This window comes from Salmo salar, chromosome ssa21 (assembly GCF_905237065.1).
Source record: "Salmo salar chromosome ssa21, Ssal_v3.1, whole genome shotgun sequence".
In the NCBI taxonomy this organism is placed as follows: domain Eukaryota; kingdom Metazoa; phylum Chordata; class Actinopteri; order Salmoniformes; family Salmonidae; genus Salmo; species Salmo salar.
The window spans coordinates 6,646,223-6,661,628 of NC_059462.1; the positions used below are offsets into that span (position 1 = coordinate 6,646,223).

At 43.8% G+C, this 15,406-nt stretch overlaps 1 protein-coding gene across 2 annotated transcripts in view; it reads right to left on the reverse strand.

The window, feature by feature from the left end:
* Window positions 1-15,406, reverse strand: part of pcbp3 (poly(rC) binding protein 3) — a 181,562-nt gene that overhangs the window by 51,646 nt on the left and 114,510 nt on the right. For both annotated transcript variants that reach the window (XM_014163880.1, XM_014163879.1), the window contains exons 6-10: window positions 1,653-1,676; window positions 1,488-1,520; window positions 1,273-1,389; window positions 626-757; window positions 138-266 (exon numbers count right to left, since the gene is read on the reverse strand). In XM_014163880.1, the coding sequence (XP_014019355.1) occupies window positions 138-266; window positions 626-757; window positions 1,273-1,389; window positions 1,488-1,520; window positions 1,653-1,676 (435 nt within the window). The remainder of the gene's footprint in view (window positions 1-137; window positions 267-625; window positions 758-1,272; window positions 1,390-1,487; window positions 1,521-1,652; window positions 1,677-15,406) is intronic.

Here is a 15,406-nt window from a genome sequence, read left to right on the forward strand (position 1 = left end):
GACTAGGGACAGAGACCATTCAGAGTGCCAGCAGAAGCATGACTCTCTCTGTATCTTTGTTCTGGCTATGTGGGTTTTGGTGGCTAGATTCCCATTTTATTGCACTGAAAAACACCTCTCCCTCCAACAGACTTTACCTCCAGCATGACCACACAGATTTGTTTGACACATTGGATTATGGCTTCAGGGGTCCCAGAGATTGTCACGGCACGCTCTGTGGAGTTAGGCAGCATGTCCCCTGCCACCTGAACCTGTGCCCCTGTGGACTGGGGAGAGATAGACATGGCACAGTGAGCTCCTGAGTAAAGACAATCAACATGTACAGATCACATTGATATTGGAAATAACAACATAAGGTCACACTCACAAAGACACAGAGCCATTGACAACTCAAGTAATACGGTGAGGGGCATTGCCTAGTATGACAAGTTTGTTGGGTTTATTTAGTATAGGCAACAGTCATAAGACAGAAGTGAAGTATAGTAAATTGAGGAGTGAGCAAGTGCACACTTCTGGTAGAAGGGTAAAGAATCAGAATGCAAACAATCTTGGCATCATCTTGAGTCCATGATCCATGTCTGATGTTCATGGTATAGCCTGCTACTGTACCTGTACTGTACCGTACCTCTCTCATCTCCTTTATCTTGGAACCTCCCTTCCCAATGAGAGATCCACACTGGCTGGCTGGCACCACCAGACGCAGAGTGACAGGGGGCTTGCTGGTGGCTGGACTGTTGCTCATGGAATTGATTATATCCTGGAATGGGATATAATCTGGTCAAGCATAAGAAACAGTTGCCTGTGTAAGACATATCTTACTTTGATGTTTACTACACCTTCTTTCCAAGGCCATTTATGTTTCTCCCTTTTGTTGGCAAATCGGTTTTGTTGGACCACGGTTAAAGAAAGTAAAGGAGGTTATTCTTCATACATTTTTTATTTGTTTTGCCTAAATGTTAAATGCTTTTATTAAATTGGCATACCCACAGGAATTAAAAATATAAAAACCTGGCAAACTTTTTGGCTTCACATACTGGCTTCAAAAAAATGGTTTCATGTTTTTATTAGTTACTATGCCAAACTAATTAAGACATTTTATATTTTCACAAGGTTGAAGAGTGCCTTGAATTCGTCTGAGTATGAAGACAAAATCAGCAACCCTCCCAAGGAGAGCACCATCTGAAGCTATTCTCTATTTGTCCTCACCCAAGCAGTGGTAGCACTCCTGCCTCTGCGTATAGAAGTTACTTAGGACAAGAGAAATTATGATACCTCCTCAAACTTATAGGCAATCATGGCAAAGGCCTTAAAGATGGCGTCTGTTGGGCCAGTGATGGTGACGATCCTCTCGGGGCAGTTGCCCTCAGAGATGTTGATTCTTGCTCCGCTCTGTGAATAATAACAGACGTCATTATGAGCAGCCCTGGGATTAATTAACTCTCATGATAAAAGTGTATAATGGAAAAAAAAGGTGATTGACAACGCACCTCCTCGCGCATTTTCTTCACTGTTTCCCCTTTCTGGTATAAAAACATTAAATGTTTACAATAATCTGAAGTAATTATATTTTTTCTGATACAGTGCATCAGGTAACTATTATTCTTGTGATTGTGTTATGTACAAGTGCGTGATAAATACGAACTCTTGCCTACCTTGCCAATAATACTTCCAACCTCCTAAAACAAATAAGGGAACATGAACATAAAATAGTAGTTGTTATTAACATTTTAGAGTAATCTCAATGCTAACAATAAGGTTATTGATACTGCTTTGGTAACACTTCATGTTAAGGTCCCTTAACAAATAATTTTAAACACTTTGTAAAGAGTTTACTTAACATTTATTTATAATTAGTACATTATTTATTTAATAAGGTATTTGATCATAGTATGTTCACAATTTGTAAAGGATTTATAATGAACTACTAATTTACTTAACCAGCTACAGATGAAGTCGGAAGTTTAATTACACTTAGGTTGGAGTCATTAAACCTTGTTTTTTAAAATGATTATATTAGAATTTATACCGGTTAATGTGTGCTTTCATACTGTTTTCTTTGGCAACTGTGATATAAGTGAGATAAACGCCTCCGTTCTGTACATGACCTTAAAATAATTAACTCTGCAAAGGGACTTGGCTCCACCCCATCCCGCTGCGTCGTCCATAACTTCCAAGGTAATCTACAGAATGTCAGCATTTATCCCTTACATACAGTTGAAGTCGGAAGTTTACATACACCTTAGCCAAATACATTTAAACTCACAATTCCTGACATTTAATCCTAGTAAAAATGCCCTTATTTGGTCAGTTAGGATAACCACTTTACTTTAAGAATGTGAAATGTCAGAATAATAGTAGAGAGAATGATTTATTTCAGCTTTTATTTCTTTCATCAAATTCCTGGTGGGTCAGAATTTTACATACACTCAATTAGTATATGGTAGCATTGCCTTTAAATTGTTTAACTTGGGTCAAACATTTCGGGGAGCCTTCCACAAGCTTCCCACAATAAGTTGCATGAATTTTGGCCCATTCCTCCTGACAGAGCTGGTGTAACTGAGTCAGGTTTGTAGCCCTCCTTGCTCGTACACGCTTTTTCAGTTCTGCCCACACATTTTCTACAGGATTGATGTCAGGGCTTTGTGACAGCCACTCCAATACCTTGACTGTGTTGTCCTTAAGCCATTTTGCCACAACTTTGGAAGTATGCTTGAGGTCATTGTCCATTTGGAAGACCCATTTGCGACCAAGCTTTAACTTCCTGACTGATGTCTTGAGATGTTGCTTCAATATATGCACATAATTTTCCTCCCTCGTGATGCTATCTATTTTGTAAAGTGCACCAGTCCCTCCTGCAGCAAAGCACACCCACAACATGATGCTGCCCACCCCTGTGCTTCACAGTTGGGATGGTGTTCTTCGGCTTGCAAGCATCCCCCTTTTTTCTCCAAACATAATGATGGTCATTATGGCCAAACAGTTCTATTTTTGTTTCATCAGACCAGAGGATATTTCTCCAAGAAGTACGATCTTTGTCCCCATGTGCAGTTGCAAACCGTAGTATGGCTTTTTATGGCGGTTTTGGAGCAGTGGCTTCTTCCTTGCTGAGCGGCCTTTCAGGTTATGTCGATATAGGACTCGTTTTACTGTGGATATAGATACTTTTGTACCTGTTTCCTCCAGAATCTTCACAAGGTCCTTTGCTGTTGTTCTGGGACTGATTTGCACTTTTCGCACCAAAGTACGTTCATCTCTAGGAGACAGAACGCGTCTCCTTCCTGAGCGGTATGACGGCTGCATGGTCCCATTGTCATGCCCTGGCCATAGAGAGGGTTTTATTCTCTATTTTGGTTAGGCCAGAGTGTGACTAGGGTGGGCATTCTATGTCCTTTTTTCTATGTTTTCTTTTTTTTGTTTTGGCCTGGTATGGCTCTCAATCAGGTACAGCTGTACATTGTTGTCACTGATTAGGAGCCATACTTAGGTAGCCTGTTTTCCTTTGGGTTTTGTGGGTGGTTACTTTCTGTTTAGTTCGTGTTAACCTGACAGAAATGCTGGCTGTCATTTTCTTGTTTTGTTTATAGTGTTTCAGTATAATAAATACAAGTATGAGCACTAAACACGCTGCGCCTTGGTCTACTCCCTTCGACGGCCAGTACAGAACCACCCACAACAAGAAGACCAAGCAGCGTGGAAAAGAGGACTGGACACGGGAGGACATCCTGGACGGCAATGGATCCTTCACGTGGGAAGAGATCCTGGCCGGAAGGGATCGCCTCCCATGGGAACAGGTGGAGGCAACCAGGAGAGTGGAGGCAGCAGGAAGGAAGGCCCACCGGCAATGTTATGAGGGAACACGGCTGGCAAGGAAGCCTGAGAGGCAGCCCCAGAAAATGTTTTGGGGGGGGCACACGGGGAGTTGGGGTAAGTCAGGCAATAGACCTGAGCCAACTCCTCGTGCTTATTATGGGGAGCGTTTGGCGTGGAGAGCACCATGCTATGCACGGTCTCGCCCATCCGCACACACAGTCCGGTGCGGTCGATACCAGCCCCCCGCAAGTGCCGTGCTAGAGTGGGCATCCAGCCAGGGAGAAGTGCGCCGGCACAGCACATCTGGCCACCAGTGCGTCTCCTAGGCCCAGGCTACCCTGGGCCTGCTCTACGCATGGCAGCCATCATTCCTCAGCACAGCCCAGTTTGCCCTGTGCCAGCGCTCCGCCCGTGCCGGGCTACAGTAACAACTCAGCCAGGACGGGTTGTGCAGGCCATGCGCTCCAGACCTCCAGTGCGTCTCCAGGACCCAGTGTATCCTGTGCCTGCGCCCAGAGCCAGGCATCCTGCATGTCTCCCCAGTCTGGTGAGTCCCGTGCCTGCTCCCAGAGCCAGGCATCCTGCATGTCTCCCCAGCCTGGTGCGTCCTGTGCCTGAGTCGCCCGCCTGTCCGGCGCTGCCAGAGTCGCCCGCCTGTCCGGCGCTGCCAGAGTCGCCCGCCTGTCCGGCGCTGCCAGAGTCCCCCGCCAGTCCGGCGCTGCCAGAGTCCCCCGCCAGTCCGGCGCTGCCAGAGTCGCCCGCCAGTCCGGCGCTGCCAGAGTCGCCCGCCAGTTCGGCGGCGAGGGTCTGGCGCTGCGAGGGTCCCCAGTCCATGGTCGGCGGCGAGGGTCCCCACTCCAGAGGCGCCACCTAAGTGGGCCAAGCCGAAGGTGGAGCGGGGTCCACGTCCCGCACAAGAGCCGCTGCCGTAAAGAAGGCCCACCCGGACCCTCCCCTTTAGAGTCAGGTTTTGTGGCCGGAGTCCGCACCTTTGGGGGGGGTACTGTCACGCCCTGGCCATAGAGAGGGTTTTATTCTCTATTTTGGTTAGGCCAGGGTGTGACTAGGGTGGGCATTCTATGTCCTTTTTTCTATGTTTTGTATTTCTTTGTTTTGGCCTGGTATGGCTCTCAATCAGGGACAGCTGTACATCGTTGTCGCTGATTGGGAGCCATACTTAGGTAGCCTGTTTTCCTTTGGGTTTTGTGGGTGGTTACTTTCTATTTAGTTCATGTTAACCTGACAGAACTGCTGGCTGTCGTTTTCTTGTTTTGTTTATAGTGTTTCAGTATAATAAATACAAGTATGAGCACTAAACACGCTGCGCCTTGGTCTACTCCCTTCGACGGCCATTACACCCATGGTGTTTATACTTGCGTACTATTGTTTGTACAGATGAACGTGGTACCTTCAGGCGTTTGGAAATTGCCCCTAAGGATGAACCAGAAGCTTCTAAAGCCATGGTATAATTTTCTGGATTTTCCAAGCTGTTTAAAGGCCCACAGTCAATTTAGTGTCTGTAAACTTCTGACCCACTGGAATTGTGATACAGTGAATTATAAGTGAAATAATCTGTCTGTAAACAATTGTTGGAAAAAGTACTTGTGTCATGCACAAAGTAGATGTCCTAACCGACTTGCCAAAATTATAGTTTGTTAATAAGAAATGTGTGGAGTGGTTGAACAACGAGATTTAATGACTCCAACATAAGTGTATGTAAACTTCCGACTTCAACTGTATGTTGAGCACTTGTTGGCTGATTTTCCTTTACTCTGTGATCCAACCCATCCCAAACCATCTCAACTGGGTTGAGGTTGTGTGATTGTAGAGGACAGGTCATCAGATGCAGCAACCCATCACCCTCCTTGGTCAAGTAGCCCTTACACAGCCTGATGGTGTGTTTTGGTTCATTGTCCTATTAAAAAACAAATGATAGTCCCACTAAGCGCAAACCAGATGGGATGGCATATCGCTGTAGAATACTGTGGTAGTTATGCTGGTTATGTGTGCCTTGAATTCTGAATAAATCACTGACAGTGTCACCAGAAAAGCACCCCCACACAATCACACCTCCTCCTCCATGCTTCACGGTGGGAACCACACATGCCGAGATCATCCGTTCATCTACTCTGCATCTCACAAAGACATGGCGGGGTTGGAACTAAAAATCCCAAATTTGGAATCATCAGACCAAAGGACAGATTTCCACCGGTCTAATGTCCATTGCTCGTGTTTCTTGGCCCAAGCAAGTATATTGTTCTTATTGGGGTCCTTTAGTAGTGGTTTCTTGCAGCAATTTGACCGTGAAGGCCTGATACATGCAGTCTCCTCCGAACAATTGATGTTGAGCATTTATTTTGGCTGCAATCTGAGGTGGAGTTAAATCTAATGAACTTATCCTCTGCAGCAGATGTAACTCTGGTTCTTCATTTCCTCTGGCAGTCCTCATGAGAGCCAGTTTCATCATAGATCTTGATGGTTTTTGTGACTGCATTTGAAGAAACTTGCTTGAGATCTTCAGTATTGACTGAACTTCATGTCTTAAAGTAATGATGGCATTCCATGTGACTACCTCACGAAGCTGGTTGAGAGAATGCCAAGCGTGTGCAAAGCTGTCATCAAGGCAAAGGGTGGCTATTTTGAAGAATCTCAAAAATAAAATCTATTTTGATTTGTTTCACACTTTTGGGGTAACTACGTGATTCCATTTGTGTTTTTTCATAGTTTTGATGTCTTCACTATTATTCTACAATGTAGAAAAGAGTAAAAAAAAGAAAAACCATGGAATGAGAAGATTTGTCCAAACTTTTGACTGGTACTGCATGTGAAGTCATACTTTCTCATCTTTTGGTTGCTAGAGACGTGACCCAGTCATTTGTTCGATAACTTCGATATTTATGGACGTGACCCAGTCTTTTGTTATTTATGTTACATTGCCATTCTCGCTGGCAATGATCTTATCCCTTGCTTGCTAGCTAGCCATCTAGCTACAGCTAGCACAGTCATGACCTCTGCAGCCAGAATAACAATTAAGCAGTTGTTTTCTATTGACATTCATTTGTATACATCCATACCAATGAGCTGATAATGCAGATTTTGCCTGTCATAGCTATAAAAGTTTGCTTTCTCGTCAGGACACTCGTCAACACTGACTGTTAATTATGAGGAGATCGCAAGATACATTTTTTCTTCTTACAAAGCTGCCAATATGATGACCAAATTCAAAAATATCCGTTGCTGAAAACAGCTGGTCACACTAAAAACATGTCGGAGGATTTGACAGCTTTGGGGGAGCCGTGAAGGTTACTGGAGAAATTCATGCTCATCACTGACGATGTTAGGTCATAAGATGCACTCCAAAAATATGTCTCTGCAAAAACAAATCAATGCTAGCTAACTAGCTATGTTTTTACCTCATCGGATCTGCGTTTACAACTCATTGAATTTAAGTTTGTGTAGTTATTGGTTTAGCTTTCTATAAGTTTGTAGCAAATATGGTCTGCATGTGTAGGCACTTATTATGTCATGATTACAAGTTTCCCTATATCTTTTCCTACTGTCCCGTTATCCAGCTTTAATGTCCATTCTATAATGCCCTTCTAGCCAATCAGAAATGAGTATTCAACAACGCTGTGGTATAAAAAAAATGAATTATTGTCAACTCATAAGGTTATTTTTAGGCATTTGGCAATGGCTGATTAATCCTTTCAATACCATGTCTCTAGGTGGCAATTTCCGCCTAATTGTTACTCATGGTTTGACTCACCATTTCTTTACATATTTATAAATGTATTTATATATATCATCAATGAGATATTTATTAATTGTTAATGAGTCAAATAAAATACATTTGTATTTGTCACACGCTTTGTAAACAACAGGTCAAGACTAACAGTGAAATATTTTCTTATGGCCCCTTCCCAACAATGCATAGACAATAACACAATGAACAAATACATAATGAGTAAAGATAACTCATTATGTAGAAGCTGTTCAAGGTCCTGTTAGTTCCAGAAGTTTTAGGGCCTTCCTCTGACACCTCCTGAAATAGAAGTCCTGAATGGCAGTGAGCTCTGCCCCAGTTATGTACTGGTACCCTCTATCGTGCCTTGGGGTCAAATGCCAAGCAGTTGCCATACCAACCTGTCGATGTGGATGGGGGCATGCTTGGCTCCCGTTTCCTGTAGTCCACGATCAGCTCCTTTCTCTTGCTGACGTTTGAGGGAGAGGTTGTTGTTCTGGCACCACACTGCCAGGTCACTGACCTCCTCTCTATAGGCTGTCTCATCGTCGTCTGTGATCAGGCCTACCACCGTCATGTCATCAGCAAACTTAATCACCACCTGGGCGTGGGCCATCAGGAAGTCCAGGATCCAGTTGCAGAGGGAGGTGTTCAAAAAGTGAAGGGCACCCGCCAGCTGGTCAGAGCATGCTCCAAGTACGCGTCCTGGTAATTCCTATTAATGCGCCCTGGTAATGCGGCCTTCTGAATGTTAACCTGTTTAAAGGTTTTACTCACATCGGCTATGGGGAGCGAGTTTACAGAGTCATCTGGAACTGCTGGTGCTCTCATGCATGGTTCAATGTTGCTTGCTTCGAAGCTGTTAGGGATTTCTTCTTCGGAGGACGATATGGCGAAATCATCATTGGAAAATGAGGACCAATATGCAGCAGAGTTGAGATGGTTCATTTTGAACTTTTAATAAATTCCAAAACGAACATACAAAATAACAAAAACGAACGCACGATACACTGACAGTCCTGTTAGGTTTACACACACTAAACACGGAACAATCTCCCACAAATACACAGACAAACACACCCAACTAATATAGGACTTCCAATCAAAGGCAACACCACACAGCTGCCTTCAATTGGAAGTCCACCCCAATTAACTCAACATAGAAACAGATCCACCAGACTACACATAGAAATACATCAACATAGACCATAACTCAAAACCCGGAAATAATAAATCAAACGCCCTCCTAACTAACACACCACCCTGAACCACATAAAACAAATACCCTCTGCCACGTCCTGAACAAACTAAAATTACAATTAACCCTTATACTGGCCAGGACGTGACAGAAGCGAGCATACGAGGCATTTATACTGAACAAAAATATAAACACAACATGTAAAATGTTTTTCCCATTTTTCATGAGCTGAAATAAAATAACCCAGAAATATTCCATACGCACAAATAGCTTATTTCTCTCAAATGTTGTGCACAAATTTGTTTACATCCTTGTTAGTGAGCATTTCTCCTTTGCCATGATTATCCATCCACTTGACAGGTGTGGCATATCAAGAAGCTGATTAAACAGCATGATGATTATAAAGGGACAATAGAAGGCCACACTAAAATGTGCAGTTTTGTCATACAACACAATGCCACAGATGTCTCATGTTTTGAGGGAGCATGCAATTAGCATGCTGACTGCAGGAATGTCCACCAGAGCTGTTGCCAGAGAATTGAATGTTCAACGTCCAATATTCAATGAGCCAACTTTGTTTTAGAGAATTTGTCAGTACGTCCAACCGGCCTCACACCCGCAGACGACATGTAACCACACCAGCCCAGGATCTCCACATCCGGCTTCTTCACCTGCGGGATCGTCTGAGACCAGCCACCCGGACAGCTGATGAAACTGTGGGTTTGCACAACCGACAAATTTCTGCAAAAACTGTCAGAAACCGTCTCAGGGAAGCTCATCTGCATGCTCGATGTCCACACCAGGGTCTTGACCTGATAACTGTTCGTCATCGTAACCGACTTCTGTGGGCAAATGCTGATCTTCAATGGCCACTGGCACACTGGAGATGTGTGCTTTTCACGGATTAATCCCGGTTTCAACTGTAACAGGCAGATGGCCAACAGCATGTATGGCGTCGTATGGGTGAGTGGTTTGCTGATGTCAACTTTGTGAACAGAGTGCCCCATGATGGCGGTGGGGTTATGGTATGGGCAGGCATAAGCTATGGACAACAAACACAATTGCATTTTATCAATGGCAATTTGAATGCACAGAGATACCGTGACAAGATCCTTAGGGCCATTGTTGTGCCATTCATCCTCTAACATCACCTCATGTCGCAAGGATCTGTACACAATTCCTGGAAGTGTGTTCGAGTTCCCGCCAGTATCCAGCAACTTCGCACAGCCATTGAAGAGGACCGGGACAAAATTCCACAGGCCAGGATCAACAGCCTGATTAACTCTATGAGAAGAAGATGTGTCGCACTATGTGAGGCAAATGGTGGTCACACCAGATACTGACTGGTTATCTGATCCATGCCCCTACCTTATTTTTAAGGTTACTGTGACCAACAGATGTATGTCTGTTGTCATGACGTTGGCCTGTGGGTAAGGTTTATGACCCCCCCCCCCATAAATACCTTTCTCTCTTCCCCTCTCTGAATCTACTGAAGGACCTGAATAGCCTGTGTTGAATATAGAGAGTCTGGGAACATCAAACAAATGGGGAAAGGTACCACATATTTTGTTAATAAAACCAGTTGGAAATATGCTTGGGAACGTAATGAGTATGTATGTCAGTTTGGTTGTCATCTGAGACATTATGACTGATGACAGGACGACATAAACTGTTTCTGAGAAAGTATACACCCTCTACTTATCAGAGTCACATGGAATTGTTCTGCAATTGAAATGTTTGATATTGAAAATGTTTGTTAGGAGATGAAATGTAATTTTAGCTTCCGAATGAGAGATTTGGGTTTTCATAAGGAAAGTGCCCTGCTCGATCAGTAACCCAACCCTGTGAAGAGACAGGGGTTATAAACGATGAAACACCTCCCTCCCCCTCTCCACTATATAATCCTTTGACAAAAAGATAACCAGTGGTTCCAGTACGGGAGGTCTGCAGCCTCTACGTTAGAAGGACACACATGTCAAGGACAGAACTAAGCCAACCTCGGCGTGAGCTCTGGTATGAACTGGTATGAACTTTGAGCTTATTCACTACAGAAGTGCTACTTCCTAGCCGTTGAGTTAGCAGCGGCCGCTGCTAACGTGGGTTAGGAAAGGACGGACGACGGATCCAGTCTAACAACCAGACGAAGATACCACCACGTATCCAATGGACCACCATTGACATTCTTCCGAAAACAGGGAGATCTGTTGGCCAACCCGGCCAGCATCTACGACCAATCTACCGAAGTGCAGCTCAGAGTAAATATTTATTGCATTTTCCTTTTCCAAATGGGCGGTAATTTAGAATGCATAAGATAATGTATTTACGATAGCATAGCTGCTGTTTCTCTGTTCCTAAATCTTCCCGCTCTTTCATTCAAGCCCAACCCCCTTTCCTTTGTGTAACCAGCCGTCATATCTGTTTCGTCTACCAGGACGTTTTCTGTATGACATCATTGTATTCTGTGTATTTGTAATTCTGTGTGATTAGTTAGGTATTTAGTAAATAAATAATTAAACACAATTTTACAGTGCCTTCTCCACTTGTTAGCAGAGTATACTCTGCTTCCTAAGAATTTAACATTGTTCAATGATCCGAAAAGCGTCTGAACAGACATTTTTGGCGCCCCCTGTGTGGACTCTAAAACTAGGCCGCACGTTTGGGTAATTTCGATAACATAATGGAGCCCCCGTGCGAGGAATCTAAAATAGGATGAAGCTTTCATTTTGATTCAGCATATATAAAATTGAAAAGCAGATTACATAATATACCAAGTTGATTATATACATTATGGGAATTGTAGACTGGAATTATTGGTGCGTGTGTGTTCCGGAGAATAGCCTCCGTGTTGTGCTCTGACGTAGTCAGTGGGGAGCATAAACTATACATCTATGTATGATGGCTGATAAAGCTATCTGAGAAATAGCGCGTTTGGCCAAACGCTAAGTATTTCTGCCTCTCGCGTTTCAGACGCGGGTTGGCTAGGTCATTATTAATTTCTCGAGCGAGGACAAAGAGCCAGCCGATTGAAATTTAGGAGAGATTAGCTTGACCAGCGATAAGTATCTCTCTGTCTCTCGCGTTTCGATGCGAGTAGACCACGGTGCTTTTCGTTGTTTCCCGCGAGTTCCGGTTAAAACATCGTCAAATATCGCCGAAAAGTGTTTGAACATAATACGTTATAAGTAAAACCTTTCCCTTGCCAAAGGAATCCTATGTTGAGCACTTTTCAGGCATCAAGTAGCATTAGCTTGCTCGAGATGCTAAGCTGAAAAAAGGGAAAACAGCCATTTTGTTTGTGCCACATGGTAATTCATCCGACTTGAGTTGGATTTCAGCGTGTGCCAGCAGGGACCTTTGAAGAGTCACCAGTACTTTGCTTCAAGTAGAATTAGTCAGGTGACACTCAAGTCGTTACTCGTGATATCCAGACGGATATCGATGTCTTATTCAATTGAACTAATTTGAATTCCATTTCTTCTCTTAATAATATCCAAATTATATTTTAATAGACATTTTTTCCAAATTATGCTACTTTTTATAAATTATAATAAATTTGGTTTTTGCAAAACCCATTCAGTAATCCAGTACTGACAGAAGTCCCGCCCCAGCGGGAATCCCATGTGGCTTCGGCCCAAGGAAGAAGTGTACCATAGTGGGGAGTGTTCCCAACATTTAATCTACTGTTTACACTTATGATATCCAATCAATGGAGATTGTATGGATTATCATCTCATTCAATTTAATAAGTTAAATTGTTGAACATACCTTAATGTTCTTGCAATCAAATGAGACACTTTTAAACTTCCCATATTAACCTGGATGAAGCGACCTCGCAGGTTAATTCAAGTTTAATACCCAGATAGCCTACCCAGGTAGGATTAATCATTGGCATTGATTAATTAATTCAATTTGCTTTTGCAAATTCATTCACGTCCAACTTCCACTATACTGGTACAGTACTGATGGTTCGTCAACATCTATAAATAGATTAAACTTGTCTTTGCAGCTTCCAATGAATTCCAAAACCAAACATTGAAAAAAAAAATAGGAACATTTTTCCTCTAAATTTTTCTAATAATGTGCAAGCTACCAAAGGAGGTGGTCACCACTCCTCCGCTAATTAGTGAACCTCCACCCATAAAAAGATTGATCTCTGACCTCAGCAGTGATACCAACCCTAATTATGCCATTAGAAAAACAACAGCCGAAATTGCGAACGCTCTCCAAAATCAACCATCAAATACAGGCTTTGTGACTGTTCTCTCCACTTTAGCACTTATGTATCGCCATCAAAGGTTGGCATCGGTCCAATACCACAGTGCACAGCTGAAGCACGTGCAAGACATGGCTAACATGAGGGCACAGGTGGAGAGAACTGAGCAACTATTGACAAAAGCAGGAAATGAAAACATTCTGCTAGTCGAGGAACTGCGTTTGAAATCGGAACAATTAAAAGTAATTGCAAATACTTATGACGATGAACGAGCACAAACTCTCCAACAAAATCGTCATCTGCAGGAACAACTCGATTTAGCCAAAACTAAATGCGATGTAGTCCACGCCAAACTAGATAAATCTGTCGAGTTATCTACAAACAGGAATGCGCAATTTGATAACATGCAGGCACTTTTGTTGAACGTTACTCAAGGTAACAATGTTCTACTCCAAATTCTGCAGACCAAAGACGATCAGTTGATGAACACAATGACAAAGTTGGATGACAAATCAGCAGAACTTATTGAAGTCGCTGACCAAATGAATGATGAGAGAACTCAGGTGATGAGGATGGAAATATTGATTTCTAAGCAAGCAAAGGAAATCTCATCACTGAATCTCTCGCTCCGTAATCGAGACCTCTATCTGCAAACCATGACAGATAAGTTTGAGACCGAAAGGAGCAGGTGTGACGCTCACGTGTCCAAAATTGGTACTCTAAGCGCTCAAGTGGACTCTGCAATGCAGCAGAAGACCATCCTTAGGGACCATCTGGAGGAAGTCAAGAATGGTCACGCTCTACAGCATGACTACCCATCCAAGCAACCGGAGTCCGGTACTCAAAGGAGTGAAGACGATAGGTTTCAGACATTGCCTCCATCATGTGTCCCTCAGTCTTCTCCTCTTGGCCATTCGGCAGTGAGTAATATGGAGCCTCTTGGCCAACAAAGCCAAAGCTTGGCTTCTCCTCTTGGCCTGTCGGCCCCAATTTCTCCACAGGATGAAGCCAACCCTCTCCGCCCGCTTGGCGCGGAATACCTTGACAAACTCGTCAAGAATTTCCCCACCTTTGACCCCGTTCCAGGTCAGCCAAACGATACTGAGACGTTCCTAGCTGACATAGAGGACGCGTTGGGTGGCTACCCGAATGCTACGGGTTCTGACAGGGTTTACCTATTGAAGCGAACGTCGAATAGACACGTGACGAGGTTCATTCGCCTACAACAGCAACACGTGCTAAATGACTACACTAAACTTGCCACAGCTTTGATATTAGAATTCAGTGGTTCTGCGACTCGCAAACACGATAGCTCACTGGCTAACACCGTCAAACAAGCTCGGAACGAACACCCACAAGCTTTCTATCATAGGCTTCGTTCAGCTTACTTTGGCCTACTCACGGAAACAGGAATGGAAGAGCTGTTACCATTCAAACAAATGTTTCTGTCGAACATGTATCCCACCTTCATTACCTACTTGGGCCCTGCAGCCCACGTTGGCTTGCCTATCTTACAACTCAGAGAGCTTGCAAGCACAGCTTTTGAGGCATCAAAAGTTCACAACGCTAAGAGCCCTGACCACTCGGTTTTGAAGTTTGACCAGGAGCACTCACTCCAGTTAGAGGGTGCATTATCAGGTATTGGAGCGTCGAGAGATGACGCACCACAACAGTTTCTACCTCGAAACCATGATTCCAATAACCTCCGCGGTCAAAATAACTGTAAAGTACGTAGCCATCAACATGACTACCGCTACAATCGACCCGTTCGCTACGTTCCTGCACCCAACCCACAAAAAGTGTCAGAGCACAAGGGTAACAAAGGGTTGAAGGACGATCAAAACGTAGACCAATGTTCTCCAGAAGTCCCACTACGGGAAGAACTTAAGCGAGAACAATTTGAGAAAAGGGTAAAAGATAAGTCACAAGGACTAGACGGGGAATTACCGGACACCAGGTCCGCAGAAATTAACACCCATAGCAAGGACGTTAAAGTTCAAATTTCTCCCGCTCTCATTCAAGACCCTATCCAGGGCCCGCTTGATCAAGCAACAAGCCCCAGGGCTTTGTCTGTAGACTCTGATACAAAAGTTAAGAAGAAAAAGGTCAAACGCTTCGTTAAAGCCAAGCCCACTCAAAATCAGAAAAGTCAATCTGCTTCCACCTTGAACAGAAATGGCACATCACGTCGTTGCGAACGACCACTCCACTTTGTGGGGAATATGTCCACTAACCACGAATCTAAACGGCCATACCTGGAAACAGTCCTGGAGGACTGCTTAACTTGTCATGCGCTAATTGATTCGGGTGCGACAATATTACTCATCTCTCAAACATTGTTTGATGATCTCAAAAGGGCTTTGAAGCCAACTAAACGTTGGTTAAAAGTGGAACGATGCGACACTAAACTTCGAGGGGTCACTCAGACTACCTCGCCTCTCAC